The sequence below is a fragment of the Callionymus lyra genome, chromosome 7 (assembly GCF_982586985.1).
Source record: "Callionymus lyra chromosome 7, fCalLyr1.hap1.1, whole genome shotgun sequence".
Classification (NCBI taxonomy): Eukaryota; Metazoa; Chordata; class Actinopteri; order Syngnathiformes; family Callionymidae; genus Callionymus; species Callionymus lyra.
In genome coordinates, this window is record NC_141824.1 from 25,155,536 (window position 1) to 25,171,480 (window position 15,945).

The window sequence follows — 15,945 nt, forward strand, 5'->3', positions numbered from 1 at the left end:
AAAACTGGAATCACAAGCTCTGACAATTATAACGCTGAGAGAACAGCCCAACAGGTAGACAGTAGAGGGCAGTGTTGAGCGGCTCATGAAGCGTTTCATTCATGAACACTTGAAGGGGTCACTCGTCCTAGAAAAGCTGAGAGAAAGATCCCCGTAAAAGATCATTTAACATGGTCTGCAAACGCCTCTTCTTTATCAATGAAACAATATGGATGTATTTTCTTCCCCTAAAAATGTTGTTAAAATCTACAATAACGCTACAATAAATGAAAAATATGACGTTTCTAAAACATTCTAGAAGATTTGATTCACAGTGTTCACAAAAAAAGGAAAAAAAAGGATTTGGGTTTTTCTAATAAGTTGTTTTTCTTGTGAGCAACACATTGGACAAGGACACGTACTCTTCAGGATCTCAACAGTGATCCGCTGTGATAAATGGTTTAGTGCATCTCATGAGTGGATCAGAGAGACCTATCACACATTTAGACTTTCTCTGCCAAGCAGGGGTCAGAGGCCTGAAATACACTGACTCGCTAGGATTTAGAATTTATACCTGGAGACAAAAATAATCCAAAGTTCAACTGGTTTTACAGATTCGCTAATATGCATTAGCGGGACGTGTGAACGTGTCAACATGAAAAGTACATTTGAGGTCAATCAAAGGAGAGAAAAGGTTTAAAATATTCCAAAAATGACTTTTTTGCTATTCATGTAAAATAAAATAATCTAGAAAATAAAGTTAATAAAAGGAACTTATAAAAAGTTAATTGAGGTTCGCTTATGAATGGGGAATATTGTGTTTAATTTTTTCATATTTAGACTCTGATGAAATGACTTTTGCATTTGTTCGAGGTTAAATAAGTGAACATACGTCTATAAAAGCGTCGGTACCATCAGAATACTGACTGGTTGAATTTAAAATTACTTTACATTTTTTAAGCGTTTCATTAGTTTTCAAATAATTTAATTTAACAGTTTCTACATTGAAACTGTGAATCCATTTTATAGAATAATTTAATTACATACTTTCATATACAGTGCCTTGCGAAAGTATTCGGCCCCCTTGAACCTTTCAACATTTCGCCACATTTCAGGCTTCAAACATAAAGATATAAAATTTTAATTTTTTGTCAAGAATCAACAACAAGTGGGACACAATTGTGAAGTGGAACGAAATTTATTGGATAATTTAAACTTTTTTAACAAATAAAAAACTGAAAAGTGGGGCGTGCAATATTATTCGGCCCCCTTGCGCTAATACTTTGTAGCGCCACCTTTTGCTGCAATTACAGCTGCAAGTCGCTTGGGGTATGTCTCTATCAGTTTTGCACATCGAGAGACTGGAATTCTTGCCCATTCTTCCTTGCAAAACAGCTCGAGCTCAGTGAGGTTGGATGGAGAGCGTTTGTGAACAGCAGTCTTCAGCTCTTTCCACGGATTCTCGATTGGATTCAGGTCTGGACTTTGACTTGGCCATTCTAACACCTGGATACGTCTATTTGTGAACCATTCCATTGTAGATTTGGCTTTATGTTTTGGATCATTGTCCTGTTGGAAGATAAATCTCCGTCCCAGTCTCGGGTCTTTTGCAGACTCCAACAGGTTTTCTTCCAGAATGGTCCTGTATTTGGCTCCATCCATCTTCCCATCAATTTTAGCCATCTTCCCTGTCCCTGCTGAAGAAAAGCAGGCCCAAACCATGATGCTGCCACCACCATGTTTGACAGTGGGGATGGTGTGTTCAGGGTGATGAGCTGTGTTGCTTTTACGCCAAACATATCGTTTTGCATTGTGGCCAAAAAGTTCGATTTTGGTTTCATCTGACCAGAGCACCTTCTTCCACATGTTTGGTGTGTCTCCCAGGTGGCTTGTGGCAAACTTTAAACAAGCCTTTTTATGGATATCTTTGAGAAATGGCTTTCTTCTTGCCACTCTTCCATAAAGGCCAGATTTGTGCAGTGCACGACTGATGTTGTCCTATGGACAGACTCTCCCACCTCAGCTGTAGTTATCTGCAGTTCATCCAGAGTGATCATGGGCCTCTTGGCTGCATCTCTGATCAGTCTTCTCCTTGTTTGAGATGAAAGTTTGGAGGGACGGCCGGGTCTTGGTAGATTTGCAGTGGTCTGATACTCCTTCCATTTCAATATAATTGCTTGCACAGTGCTCCTTGAGATGTTTAAAGCTTGGGAAATCTTTTTGTATCCAAATCCGGCTTTAAACTTCTCCACAACAGTATCTCGGACCTGCCTGGTGTGTTCCTTTGTCTTCATGGTTCTCTCTGCGCTTTAAACAGAACCCTGAGACTATCAAAGAGCAGGTGCATTTATACGGAGACTTGATTACACACAGGTGCATTCTATTTATCATCATCAGTCATTTAGGACAACATTGGATCATTCAAAGATCCTCACTGAACTTCTGGAGTGAGTTTGCTGCACTGAAAGTAAAGGGGCCGAATAATATTGCACGCCCCACTTTTCAGTTTTTTATTTGTTAAAAAAGTTTAAATTATCCAATAAATTTCGTTCCACTTCACGATTGTGTCCCACTTGTTGTTCATTCATGACAAAAAATTAAAATTTTATATCTTTATGTTTGAAGCCTGAAATGTGGCGAAATGTTGAAAGGTTCAAGGGGGCCGAATACTTTCGCAAGGCACTGTATATATATATATATATATATATATATATATATGAAATTTTCCCCTCGTCTTATTAAAATGTTTTTTTCCAAACATTGAGTTTGATATTTTTATTTCAAAAATTTAAAAATACCTTTCCCAAATTCTGTATTTTTTATTTGTGGCCAACGTAAAGGCGTAAGATATTTAATTAAACATTTTTTTCTTTTGAATCATTGGAAATAGAATATTAAGTTCTATGAGTAAGAAAAAATGTTGGTGCAATTTTACTATTAGATATATTAGATATTAGATATAGATATATAAGATCTTTTTTTTTTATTATTATTATTATTGGAATTACAATAAAACTTTTCTATGGTACAAATTCACAAGTTCAAATATTTAAAAAGGAAAAATAAATGCATAAATTCAAAGTTTCAACATTTAAAATTTTTAATTCAACCATTATATTCTGATGGCGCTGATATACCTCTGTACATGTCACAGGTTCCTAAAAACCTTCTGTGAGTCAGCGTTAGCTTCCTGACCGAACGACGGAGGCAGACACAGGTCGGCGGGATGTTGGTGATTATCCATCGACAGACAAAAGAGGGATCAATCGGCAGGAATAGATAACCAATGGGAGCTCAAGGGTAACGAGGGAGTGGCGTGAGGAGAAGGACGGCGAGTAAGTCTTCCAGTCATTAGCTCCAGACACTCACCGTCGCTATGACGATGAAACACAAGTGACGTTTTTCTTTTCTGATTTATTTTTAATTTTCATTGTTTACGGTCACAGCAGGAGTTGCACTGGACATCCTGCGGAAAACAAAGGGCCGGAGGAGGGCGACCAGGAGGGGACGGGCAGGCAGGGCCAGCAGGAAGCTTGAACACAGGTTACGCGGAGTCATGAGGACAGCCAGGAGGGCCAGCAATGTGGAGGTCCCCTCCTTTCTCCGGCACCTGGCCAAGGAGACCGAGAAGATGGTGACCTTCTTCTTCAAGGGGGGGTCCAGAGAGAAGGACCTGGAGGAGGAGGACGAGGACCTGGACGAGGACGGCATGCCCAGCCCGTACCTTGAGCGGCCCATTCTGGAGAAGCACGTGTCCGAGGGGGGGTCTCAGTCTGGGATGAACTACGCGGTGGCGAGCATGCAGGGGTGGAGGGCTCAGATGGAGGACGCCCACACCTGCCTGCCTCACCTGAAGGGCGAGCTGACGGAGTGGGCTTACTTTGCCGTGTTTGACGGACATGCAGGGACCATGGTGGCACAGTACTGCTCCAGAAACCTGCTGGACCACATCCTGGCTACAGGTACCTAGTTAGGGTGTCACCTTGGTGTGGCTCAGGGGTGTCAAACTCAATCACGAGGGGCCAAAATCTTTTAACAAAGCCTAACCAAATGTATGTTTGCTAAATATACAGTATAGGATAATGAAGTCTGATTATTATTATTATTATTGTTATTATTATTATTATTGTTATTATTACATGAAGCCAATGTGTAATTATTGAAATCGCTACTTTAAACACATGCATCTCCATTAACATGAATCTAGCGGCTTCTGGCCCCAGGATCATGTTAATGAGCGTCACAGGAGACAAGTTTAAACAGAATCAAATCAAATTTTATGTGACAAAATATGTCATTGATCAGTCAACATTTTTCTAAATACTGAGAAATAATGACTAAAATGACTAATCGATCACATGTGCAATAATGGTTAGAACCCAGTCACGAACCCGACTATATTGAAAACACAACTCTTGATTAAACTGGGATTATTTTGCAAGTAATGTGAAATAAGGCTCTTGGCAGAGGTATGCTCTAGCTCAGTGCTCTGGCATTGTGTTCTGCTCTTGAGTCTCTCGAAAGACAGTGAAGAGTTAACAACTTTTTAAATCATTATTTGACTCATCACAGACTAAACATCCTGCACAGTCGTCTCTCGCCATATCACGGTACAACTTTAGCTATCTTTGCTTTTTGCAATTATAGAAAAGCTTCTTGTTATTGTTCACACCATTACAAATACAAAAGTTACATTCGAAAATTCTTGGAAAAAAAACCCAAAGAACTTGCCAATTACAACCCCACCAAATATGGATAAATATTGTGCTACAAAACTCCCATGATGCCCTTCTACACACTGCTCCATTAAGTGATGACTATTGGCTGCTAGAACACCTCATATAAATTATACGTCTATGTTGTGTTGTCAAAGGGATCGACCGCTGTGACTCGTTTGCTGGGCGGCAACATATCAATGTTTGTGAAAAGTCACATTTAACAAAGGAAACATGATATCAATCCTAAACAGATTGTGTTTATTAGTAAGTAAGTAAGGAAGTAATTTTTATTTATATAGCACTTTTCCAGACCAGGGTCACAAAGCGCTTAAACAATCAAAACAATATTCAATAAAGTATACAGTATACTTTAAAGGTCAAGATAAAACTGATAACACAACAGGAGTTCCAGAAAATCAAAGGAAGAGCCTGAACAAATAGAAACGTCTTAAGATGTTTCTTGAAGGAGTCAGTAGACTCCATCAAGCGCAAAGAGAGAGAGGAAGATTGTTCCAAAGCTTAGGAGCAACAGCCTGAAAAGATTTCTCTCCTCTGGTCCTGAACCGTGTGCGAGGAACCATCAGTAGATTCTGATCCACAGACCTCAGAGCCCGAGCTGGGGTGTAAGGCTGGATCAGATCAGTGATGTAAGGAGGAGTCGGACCATGAATAGATCTGAAAGTAAAAACCAGAATTTTAAAGTTGATCCTGAAAGAAACTGGAAGCCAGTGAAGAGTTTTAAGGATCAGAGAAATGTGAGTTCTTCTACTAGAGCGGGTCAGAATTCTTGCTGCAGAGTTCTGAATCAACTGCAGGCGAGACAGCTCCTTCAATAGTCCAGACGAGAGTATTAAAGTAGAGAGAGTAGAATGTATAGTAAGTACAAAAAATTGTTTGGATCTTTGAAGGGCAATGTGTTTTTATGAACAGGTCAAATAAAAAAAAGGATACAAGAAGGACTAAATAAAGGGAGGGACAAAGTATTATTAGTAATGGGTCCCTTTAGAAGATGTTAGAACATTTCTAGATTATTTAGCTTCTTCACGATATCTACAAGAAGATCCAGTTGATTGACAGAATCATCCTCTGCAGGTGCGATCAACACCAGCGAAGACATCGACCAGGTGAAAGAAGGGGTTCGCGAGGGTTTCCTGGACATTGACCGGCACATGCACAAACTGACCCGCCAGGACAACTGGGAGCGCAGCGGCTCCACGGCGGCGGGTGTCATCATCTCGCCGCGCCACGTCTACTTCATGAACTGCGGCGACTCCCGCACGCTGCTCTGCCGCAGCGGCCAGGTGGTCTTCTACACCGAGGACCACAAGCCTTTCAACCCGCGGGAGAAGGAGCGCATCCAGAACGCGGGCGGTTCAGTGACGCTGCAGAGGGTGAACGGGTCGCTGGCCGTCTCCAGGGCGCTGGGGGACTTCGACTTCAAGGAGGTGGACTGGAGGCCCGAGACGGAGCAGCTTGTGTCGCCGGAACCGGAGGTGTACGAGATGGAGCGCACGCCGCAGGACGAGTTCCTGATTCTGGCGTGCGATGGAGTCTGGGATGCGATCGGAAACGAGGAACTCTGTGCTTTTGTGCGAAACCGTCTGCAAGTTTGTGACGATCTGAGGGAGATTTGCTCTCAGGTCATCGACCTCTGTCTTTACAAGGTGAGGAGTCAGTGATGGTTTCACATACACATAGCTAGGGGTGTGTACTGGGCAGAACCTGGCGATACCATGCATATCACGATACAGGGGCCACAATTCGATATACTCTGAGAAGAAGGAAATATTTGTAGAACTGTACAAGTACTTCACTCTGGCTTTACAATAGTTACAGTTCACATGACTCTTAATGAAGTCGTAAATACTTTTGTTTGTTTTGAAACCAAAACATGACCAACATCAACTTCAACCCTTGTGTTATTTCAGGGTCAAAGTGACCCAAAGGCCTGAAAACAAATGTGTTTGTGGTATCCCTTGTGTCGCCTCTGGGTCAAGGTGAAGTACCTTCCTGGTTTCCAGAAATACATACGCAGTGACCCTGAGATAACACAAAGGTTAAAAGCAGCTGGAGACCACTGAATCCTCTCGTCCTCAGTCATCGTGGGACTTCATAGAACCTTTAGCTGCGGACGACGTTATGACTCCTGCCATCTAGCGATCAAAAATATCATTGCAACACAAAAATGAACAAACACTTTGTATATTTGCCTTGTTAATTTTAAATATAAAGATAAAATTATTTTATCTTATACACACCTTATTCAAATTATAACAATAAAAAAAATATATTCAAAATAAAAATCAACACAGTGCTGTTGAATATCGATTAAGTGTCTTTGAAAAAATATATTGGCGTATCAATCTCTCACCCCTATAAGTGATTGTGTATAAAGACTTTAATCTTCGGTGTCAACAGAATCTTCCCCCATAACTCCACTCACTGACCGTGGTCCAGGTTCAGCAGGTGGACTTATGAATGAAGAGTCCAGTGAGTCGTCGCACTTGCATAACTTCTTAAAGCTTCTTGGTGGCTGTGAGCAGTGACACGCTCAGGGCTCGCTCTAAGTTTAGATGTTCTGAGATCAGCCTGGACACGGCGGAGGAGGGAGCTACACATGAAGAGGATTAGGATCAGCCCGAGAGTGTCAAGACGAGCAGTACACGTACACCGGCTCAGAGGATTTATGGTTTTATTTGGAGCTTGTGGAAAGCTGCCTATAGAAACACTGGATGTACATTTGTGACGTCATGACTGTCAACAAGGTTTACACAAGGGATTGTTTATTTACTTCACTGTCTTCTGATGCTTTATACGTTTACACTTTTAACACTCAGACATTATCAACTGTTACTAACCAACATTTTAAACAGTAATCCAACTATTCTTAACCGTAATTCAACATTTTTAAACTGTAATTCAATATTTTTCTACTGTAATTCAAAAATTGTAAACTGTAATTCAGCATTTTTAAACTGTAATTTAACATTTTTAAACTGTAATTCAATATTTTTAAACTGTAATTCAATATTTTTAAATTGTAATTCAATATTTTAAACTATTTTTAACTGTAATCAAATTATTTACAAATAAAAACTTCTTTTTTTTTAAATGTTTTCAAATGAATAACTGCAATCAAATGATTTTCAGCTGACCAGTCAATATATTTTAGAGATTAAAATAGGAAGAACAGTTATTATCTGCCTCTTATTTATGTTCCCATTTTACTGAACAATACAATTACTTTAATAAAAAACGTATTTTATAATTATTATGCATGTTCAAGTATGCCATCATGTAATTGCGTCATCTTTGTCATGTCAACACTCTACATTTAAACTAAAGTATGAACTAATCGTACAGTCAAATTATATATTTCCCGTAAATTAAAAAACCTTTCAGACATTAAAGCTTTTCTGTAGAGAGTGCGAGGCTAAAAATAACTTTTATCTCACGCACAGGGCAGCTTGGATAACATGAGCATCATCATCGTGTGCTTCCCTGGCGCCCCCCAGGTGTCACCGGAGGCACTGCAGCAGGAGGCGGTGCTCGAAAAACACATCGACATGAAAGTAGAAGGTGAGCGAGATGAGAGACGAACCACGACATGAGCTTTAAAACGCTGTTATTTTTTAAAACAGAGATCATCACGGCGATGAAATCCAAAGACGAGGACCCAGACCTGCTGTACGTCATCAGATTCCTGGCTGCGGAAGAATTGCCTGGACTACCACCAGGGGGCGGCATCACCAGCAAGTGAGAACATGACGGTTGACGTGTTCAGTGATGAACCAGATCTTAAGTTTGTTTTTCTTTCTCTCCAGACGAGACTGTATCATCTCATCGTACCAGAAACACACTATGACCAACAAGAACCAGGAGCCAATGGTAAATCATGTGGAAAATGAAATATTATATCTATCTATCTATCTATCTATCTATCTATACAAGTATATATATATATATGTATATATATATATATACCATTCGTCAGTGTCTAATAATTTTGTGTTTCAGGACATTGGAGCATCAGATGAGGACTCGAGTTGAAGCAAATTCACAACAAAAATTCCATATTTTTATTAAAATTTATTATCATTCATTTTAACCCATTAAACTTCTATTCCTTTTGTGTTTTGTTGTTTTATACTACAGTACAAACATAGTTGTAGTAGTGGTTTCCTTGTATCCTTAATTTAATATAAATAATTTGTAGCAAGTATGTTTCATTGCAGCACAAAAATGAACAAACACACCTGTTTATTTTAAATTAAAATATACAATTATTTTTATCTTAAGCACACCCTATTGAAATTAAAACCATAAAAAAAAAACGAAGCGAACAAAAATTGATTGAGTTTTCCCCCCTTTAAAATATGCAACAAATATGTGTATAAATAGTCAATATAACACTAGAAAAGGTCTCGTGACAAGTCTCTCGTTGAAGAATGAGTTGACACACCCGCGACAGGAAGGTGACCCTGATGACGACGACTTGTTAAACGTGAGCTGCTGGAGCACAAACCGTGAAGCATGGCTCGCTAACAGAGGGTCAAACCACGGCAAGCGCCTTCCAGGAATTACCTCACGGGTTGCTTTCATGAATGATGAAAGTACTGCACTCTCATGAATACTTGAATACTCCTGCTGTTTATTACATCAGTATGTTTTGAGTGGAAGTCAAATTGAAATTCATTTAGCTCTTTAATGTTACATTCCCAGGCCGGCCCATGAGCTACACAACAACAACAACAACAACAACAACCAGAGGGACGACTTATTAGCGTATTATTTCTATTTGATCAAATCATTTTTTTCAGCCCTGACTTGCTTTTCCTGGGCAAGAAAATAATGTCTGGTTTCTTCACAACAAGCTGGTCTAAAATAGATTTTATCTTCAAGTAATTTTCACCAAAGACAGGTTAATTCTTTGGGTAAAGTTGACAGAAATAATTATTTCAATGTTTTAGAGTCAAAGGCTAATGCTACTTTGGAGATAATCCAGTATTTTCTAAAATGTTTTCTTTCTGTTCAGCCCAGTAACAAACGCCTCATGGACTGGTACCAGGCCCAAGCCCAGAGGTTGGTACCACTGCCATAGAGGAAGCAGGAGGTTTACATGTCATTGTAGGGTTAATTTGCTGAGATCATCATTGTTCCGATCGTTGAGTCTTATTGTTATAACTCCACGTTCTACGCAAGAAAATTATTTCTTACGGAAGTCCGATGAAATGTTAGCCATTCCTCCATCGACATCACACAGTTTACACTTTGATACATCTTTAGTGTATTTATGAACTAATCACTTAATAACTAAGAACCTTACGTTTTTTTTTACTTCTTTTGTTATTTTAAGGTTGTTTTTTTTGACACACGGTATTAGACATCTGTTTGTGATCGATACAGTCAATCATTTTAAGATCCCATTTCTTAATACTGCTGACATAGGTGTTTACGATTTTGAAGTTTAAAGCCAAAAAAAAGTTTCTGCATCGACTGCCCATTAAGATTTCTATTTAAACAGAGTTAAATAAAAAACAAACTTTATTTATTCAAAAACTTGGTTCTTGTAAACAAATAAATAAAGCAGGTAGTAATGTTGGATTCAGAGAATATGATGTTATCCTTTTTTTTTTCTTAAGTTTTGTAATAAAGTAGGACGAGATCAAGTTCGAGCGCTTCATGGCCTCAGTCATGTGTTTTGAGAATGTGTTGTGATGGTGTGGGAAGCATCATCACCTCTGTATGAACTGACCCAGCACGGCTCTCATTGGTCCACAAAACCTTCTCACCTCCTCAGTCCTGACGGGACGCAGTCCTTCGTTTATTTAGTCCACGAACACCAAGCTGGACTCACTGCGCAGAAGAAAAGGTGAAGACAATGAGGACACAGGTTTGTTATTTAGATTTCATTCTATTGTAATCACTGTGGAACATGTTATTGTGAGAAATTCAGGTTGTGAGCAGATGAATTCATCTTCATTTCAAAACATTCACTGTTTTCCTGTCCTAAAATTAAGTCTGTTTAAAATGGTAAATTCATAGAATTGTAATCTTAAAGTGTCCTAAAGTAAGTTTTACCTCAGAATGACTCCAGCTAGCATCATTATTAGCACGCTAAGCTAGCGAGTCCATCAGTGACTCAAATGTACTTTACCTGGAAATGATTCATATAAGTCACATAGTCATTTAAACTTAAGTTATTAAAACATGATTAAACTGAAGTCATTCACAACTCATGTAATTAAAGACATTAAACTTCCTTTGACAGTTTCACTAGATGTTATGTGCTTCTTACCGATTCAACTTAAAAGGACCAACAAGTGCAAATAAATCACATTAAATGTCTGATATTTCTCCAACATAATGACTTTTCATATATATATAATATATATATATATATATATATATATATATATATATATATATATATATATATATACACTGTATATATATATATTATTTTCTTAAAGATTTAGATGAAATAGTTTAAAAGGTTTAATTTGCTTTTATTGAATAATTTGAATATAATTTGATAAAATGTTGGAGGTTTTAAAAATAGAAATATTTGAATAAAAGAAAAAAATGTATATTTTAATCAACGACGTAGAACTCATGGCGGCACAATTATACCCACATTTTTATATTTAATTGAAAAGGCTACCGGATTAAAAATATTGAATTAAGCCAAAATACATTTTTTTAATTATTGGAATTACAACATTAATTCTATGTGTAAATACACCCACATGTAATATACAAATTGCAGGATTAAATTTTCAACCAAAAAAATAAAATGTTAAAAGCTACATTTAATAAATAAATACATAAAAGTTGCAACATTTAAAATGTTTAATTGTAACATTCAATACACAGGGACGTTAAGGCAGGTGGTCATAATATTACGGCTGATAGTCAAAGGTAGAAGTAACGGCGGCTCACCTGAGAAAATCATGACGTCATTAACACACCTGTGTGGAGCAGGTAACAGGAGCAGGATCTGAGCAACAATGTGAAACTTTGGCGGTGGTTCTGTTCCCCCTGCAGGCCGCCATCATGCCTCTGGAGGCCGCAGACTCTGGCTACGGGGCCGTGAACGCACCAGGGACCTCCGGGGCGCGCGCGGACGTCTCTGAAGCGGCGCCGCTGCTGGTCCCAGACGCGGATCTGGAGGAGTCCTGGAGGCCCATGAGCAAGGAGGAGCTGGAGCGGAAGGCGGGGGGTCCCGGGTGGACTCGCGTGCGGCTCTACCTGGTGCTGCTGTTCTGGGTCACGTGGCTGCTGATGCTCGTGGCCTCCGTCGTGCTCGTGTACTTCAGCCCGAGGCCCGTGGTGACCCCGCTCAGGTGGTGGCAGAGGTCGCTGTTCTACCAGCTGCAGCCGCGCCTGGACGTGGACGCGCACGGCGGGAGGTCAGAGGGCATCACCGGTGAGGACACTCTCTCTCTCCCGTCCACAAAATGGTCTTTAAAAAAGAGTTAAAGAAAAAACTAGCTTCTTAAGGTTACAAGACCGCCCTCTAGTGGATAAAACATGCAAGTCAGAATATGAACATTGAATCATTTTGAGAAACTTAATGCCAGTGTTGTAAATACAAAATAGGAATATTGGTGGCGTCAGTACGGAATAAAATAATAAAATAATATAACACACAAAATAAACAATAGAACAACAGAAGCACCAAGGCAGCCATTCAGGTGCGTGTATGAATGGTTGAATTAAACATTTAAAATAATAATAATAATAATATGTTGAAACTTTAATTTTTTTTTAATTAAAATGTTGTTTTGAAGTTTAATTATTCTTTTTTTGAATGGCCATCAATATAATTTTTAGCCTTAACATTTTTAATAATTATACATTTGAAGATTTTTTAACATGAATTAATTGTTACAGAAAGATCGATTTTCTAATTACAACAATTCATTTTCTATTGACTTTGAGAGGCTGAGAAATTAAAAAATATGGAATTTAGAATACGAATTATTTGAATTAGATTATCAAATTCTGTAGACAAAATAATATTAAATTCATTAAGATAACAAGGGGGGGGGGGATGCAATAAAGTGATTAAAATCAGAAAACATTCTGATCTGCTTCTATACCAAGGCGACGTATAACATGTAGAACTAAATGTGTTCAAAATAATTCGTGACACGTGTGTGACGAAGTGATCTCTGCAGCTCTGTGCGCTCAGTTCCCTCACCTCAAGTCTCTGGGCTATGGAGCTCTGATCCTGGAGGGTCTTTTCCACCGGAACGGATCCTCGGGGAACCTGACCGGCGAGAACATGGAGACGTGGCCTCAGATCCACCATCTGCTCGGCGAGAGCAACAAAGCAGGTGAGAAGATGTTGCTCACGATCTGTTGAGTCAGTGCTGAGCATCAAGTTCATGTTGCAGGTCTCAGAGTCGTGCTGGACTTTTGTCACGTGGATGATTTAGAACACAGAGCTGAAAACTCAAGTGAGAGATTAGAAAACGTTCAGGTTGGTGAAACAAAATCTCCCCAAACATGTTTAAAGGCAGTACATCAGTGCCAGCAGAATATTGATGTTTAAATTATAATAATTTAACTTTTCAAATTTTGAAACTTTCATTTATTTCCTTATTGAAAGTTGTTTTTAAACATAGATTTTTTTTTTTTGAAATATTTATTCAAATATTTATTATTTTTATTAAATGTAATGGTTTGTATATTGAAAAATTGAATTAATTTAACATTTTCATTCTTTTTTTTATTTTATTGACATACATTTTGAGCATTGAATTATCTTTTTTTTAATAATTTATCTTTTTATAATTTGTATATTGATTAGTTATTAGTATTGAATTTAGTTTTTAATCATTTCATTTAAAAATCAAAATTTATATACATTTTTTAAAACATAGTTTTAATTCCAAATGCCTTTTCTAAATTCAATTTTTTTATATGTTTTTTTTTAATCAATATAAAAATGTTGTATATTAGTGACACCAGACATCGCTAATCATTGTACCAACGTTTTTATACTGAATTTAAAAAGCTAAAAATGTACAACATAATTTATTTAAAATAATTAGTAGGTGTTTAAAATGTATTTATTTTTTAAATATTCAATAATTTTAATTAAAATTATTATTATTTTGATTAAAAAAGGACAATAATTCAAGGTGTATACACACACACACACACACACACACACGTATATACTTGATGATGCTTCTACAGAACACACTGCGGTTCTGGCTGGACCAGGGCGTGGCCGGCTTCGCCATCTGCGATACAGACGCAACTTTTTCTGAACAGGTAAAGAGTCTGTTGTTTTTTTTTTTGGTTCAAAGTTTAACGCGACGTTTATTTCAGACTCTGTTGATGTGGCGATCCGTTTTCCACGAGTTCAACCATGAAGAGGAGGAGGAGGAGGAGAGGTAACCATCATGTGACGTCACGGCGCCGCCGTCGTTCTCACTTGCGTTTCTCTCTCAGGATCATCGTTCTCAAACAGACGAGCGACGTCCTGCCTTCTCTCAACACGACTCTGGTGGACGTGGTCATGAGGTCTCTGCTCCCATCTTCGTCCACACCTCTGTCCAGTCAGGAGGTGGCCGTTGCCATAGAGACGGACCTGCAGAGGCCCGGAGACATCTGGCCCAGCTGGACGGTACGTGTCCTGGACATGGGTGTTACCGTGATGATGGTTTGTGGTTCTCTCAGGTCGGAGGTCACGCATCGGATGACCTAAAGAAGCTCCTGCTGGTGTTGACCATGACTCTGCCGGGGTCTCCGGTCGTCCAGTACGATGAGGATTTGGAGCAGAAACGGGTGAGAAGATGTTTGAAGAAACCAAAGTCATTTCTGATTAATAATCTCTTATCGTTTTCCAGATTTTTTCTGTTGCATCATCACCTACAGAATCAAACACGACAACGGTAAGTTTACAAAAAGGTCGTCATAAAATCGTTAAATTAAAGTGATTTGGCGTTTCCTTCCACAGCACAGAAAGAAGAAGAACTTGTCTTCAGGTCTCTTTGCGTCCCTCAGTCACTCCAGATCCAGAGAGGAGGCTCTTCTCTACGGAAACTTCACATTCCTCCCCTTCACACCCTCCAACTCCTCCTCGTCTCCTCCCGTCCTGGCCTTCCTGCGCTCGTGGGGGTGCGTCCACTTCCTGGTTCTGCTCAACATCGGGTCAGAGTCAAACCCGTTGGATCCGTCGTGGGCTCGGAACCTGCCGGAAGGCGGCGTGTTTGTGGTCAGCACAGGGATGGACCGACAAGGTCCTGTGTCTCTGTGCACGCTGAAGGTGAAGCCTCGCGAGGCCGTGGTCATCAAACTGTTTGAGTCTGGAAGGTTTTCCTCCTGAGACCTCGAGGAAATGTTCAATCTTTTGTATCTCAGTGCATGTGATGATGAAAGTAAAGAGATTTTGATGTAAACTCGTTTTTTATTTGGACCTTCATGTGTGAATGTTAAAACATGCTCAGTTTGTCTCCGTAGATGTTGAAATCAATATTGTTTCTCCAACGTGTCGAGGTTTAATCTTTATCTTGACACCGTCCATGAAGATAAAAAGTTAATCTCCTGCTTGACTGACCATATCAGAAGCTAAGAATGATGTAGAGTTAAAGGTTTATTTTCAAAAATTGATGCACGAAGGTTCTAATTACCACAAGTCGACACAAGATGGCGCCAGTGTCGCACTTGACAATCTGTCAAAGGCTTTGAACTTTATTTTACAGCGTAAAATAATAAATAAAATAAACTTTGACCGATGTTTTCTTTAGAACCTAATGATTTGCGATTGTTAATCTGTTAACTTTCACAATTTTAGATTACGTTATTAAATAAATTCACTTGTCTCAGAAGTCGGTGTGATGCACATGAGACGGCCAGCAGAGGGCAGTGTTGTGCCTAACTCCAAACGTCTTTTTGAGCAAGCGTGACATGAAATTGATCTTGTTTCGTTGGTATCTTGTTTACAAGTTAGTAAAACGGGAAGTTTAGCTAAAGAACGAAATGATACATTTTTATTTTTGACTTTTTGTAAATATGCATGCATTTAAATGGTTCTAATAAGTAATCCAATTAAATAAATACGAATTTAAATAGTAATGTTTGACTGATTTATTTATAACTATTTAAATTCAAACATAAATAATATGTATAACATAAATTAAGATTTATAAACAAATGTTTAGTATGAGAAGCAAAATAAAACTGAGATGATTTATATAGCAGATGTTATTGTTAAGTAAAAATGTTAGTT

The 15,945-nt window shown here is 38.7% G+C and overlaps 3 protein-coding genes across 3 annotated transcripts in view; 2 read left to right on the forward strand and 1 right to left on the reverse strand.

The window, feature by feature from the left end:
• Positions 1–15,945, reverse strand: part of calm3a (calmodulin 3a (phosphorylase kinase, delta)) — a 224,469-nt gene that overhangs the window by 169,071 nt on the left and 39,453 nt on the right. The window lies entirely within an intron of this gene.
• Positions 3,381–8,827, forward strand: ppm1na (protein phosphatase, Mg2+/Mn2+ dependent, 1Na (putative)). Its single transcript, XM_087795254.1, has 6 exons — positions 3,381–3,941; positions 5,790–6,361; positions 8,159–8,276; positions 8,339–8,453; positions 8,522–8,585; positions 8,715–8,827. Exons 1-6 carry the CDS (start codon positions 3,536–3,538, stop codon positions 8,745–8,747), a joined length of 1,308 nt encoding a protein of 435 aa, XP_087651380.1. The 5' UTR covers positions 3,381–3,535; the 3' UTR covers positions 8,748–8,827.
• On the forward strand, positions 11,677–15,042 carry LOC148075793 (amino acid transporter heavy chain SLC3A2). Its single transcript, XM_087794932.1, has 9 exons — positions 11,677–12,126; positions 12,881–13,039; positions 13,100–13,185; positions 13,908–13,985; positions 14,043–14,107; positions 14,166–14,340; positions 14,394–14,501; positions 14,564–14,608; positions 14,674–15,042. The coding sequence occupies exons 1-9, from the start codon at positions 11,754–11,756 to the stop codon at positions 15,040–15,042; spliced, it is 1,458 nt and encodes a 485-aa protein (XP_087651058.1). The 5' UTR covers positions 11,677–11,753.

Bases quoted from the DNA above. Each gene is read 5' to 3' on its own strand.
- ppm1na (XM_087795254.1), top strand. From the start codon at position 3,536: ATGAGGACAGCCAGGAGGGCCAGCAATGTGGAGGTCCCCTCCTTTCTC. The intron at 3,942-5,789 runs GTACCTAGTTAG...CATCCTCTGCAG, and splicing joins GGACCACATCCTGGCTACAG to GTGCGATCAACACCAGCGAA. The intron at 8,586-8,714 runs GTAAATCATGTG...TTTGTGTTTCAG, and splicing joins ACAAGAACCAGGAGCCAATG to GACATTGGAGCATCAGATGA.
- LOC148075793 (XM_087794932.1), top strand. From the start codon at position 11,754: ATGCCTCTGGAGGCCGCAGACTCTGGCTACGGGGCCGTGAACGCACCA. The intron at 13,186-13,907 runs GTTGGTGAAACA...ATGCTTCTACAG, and splicing joins AGAGATTAGAAAACGTTCAG to AACACACTGCGGTTCTGGCT. The intron at 14,341-14,393 runs GTACGTGTCCTG...TGGTTCTCTCAG, and splicing joins ACATCTGGCCCAGCTGGACG to GTCGGAGGTCACGCATCGGA.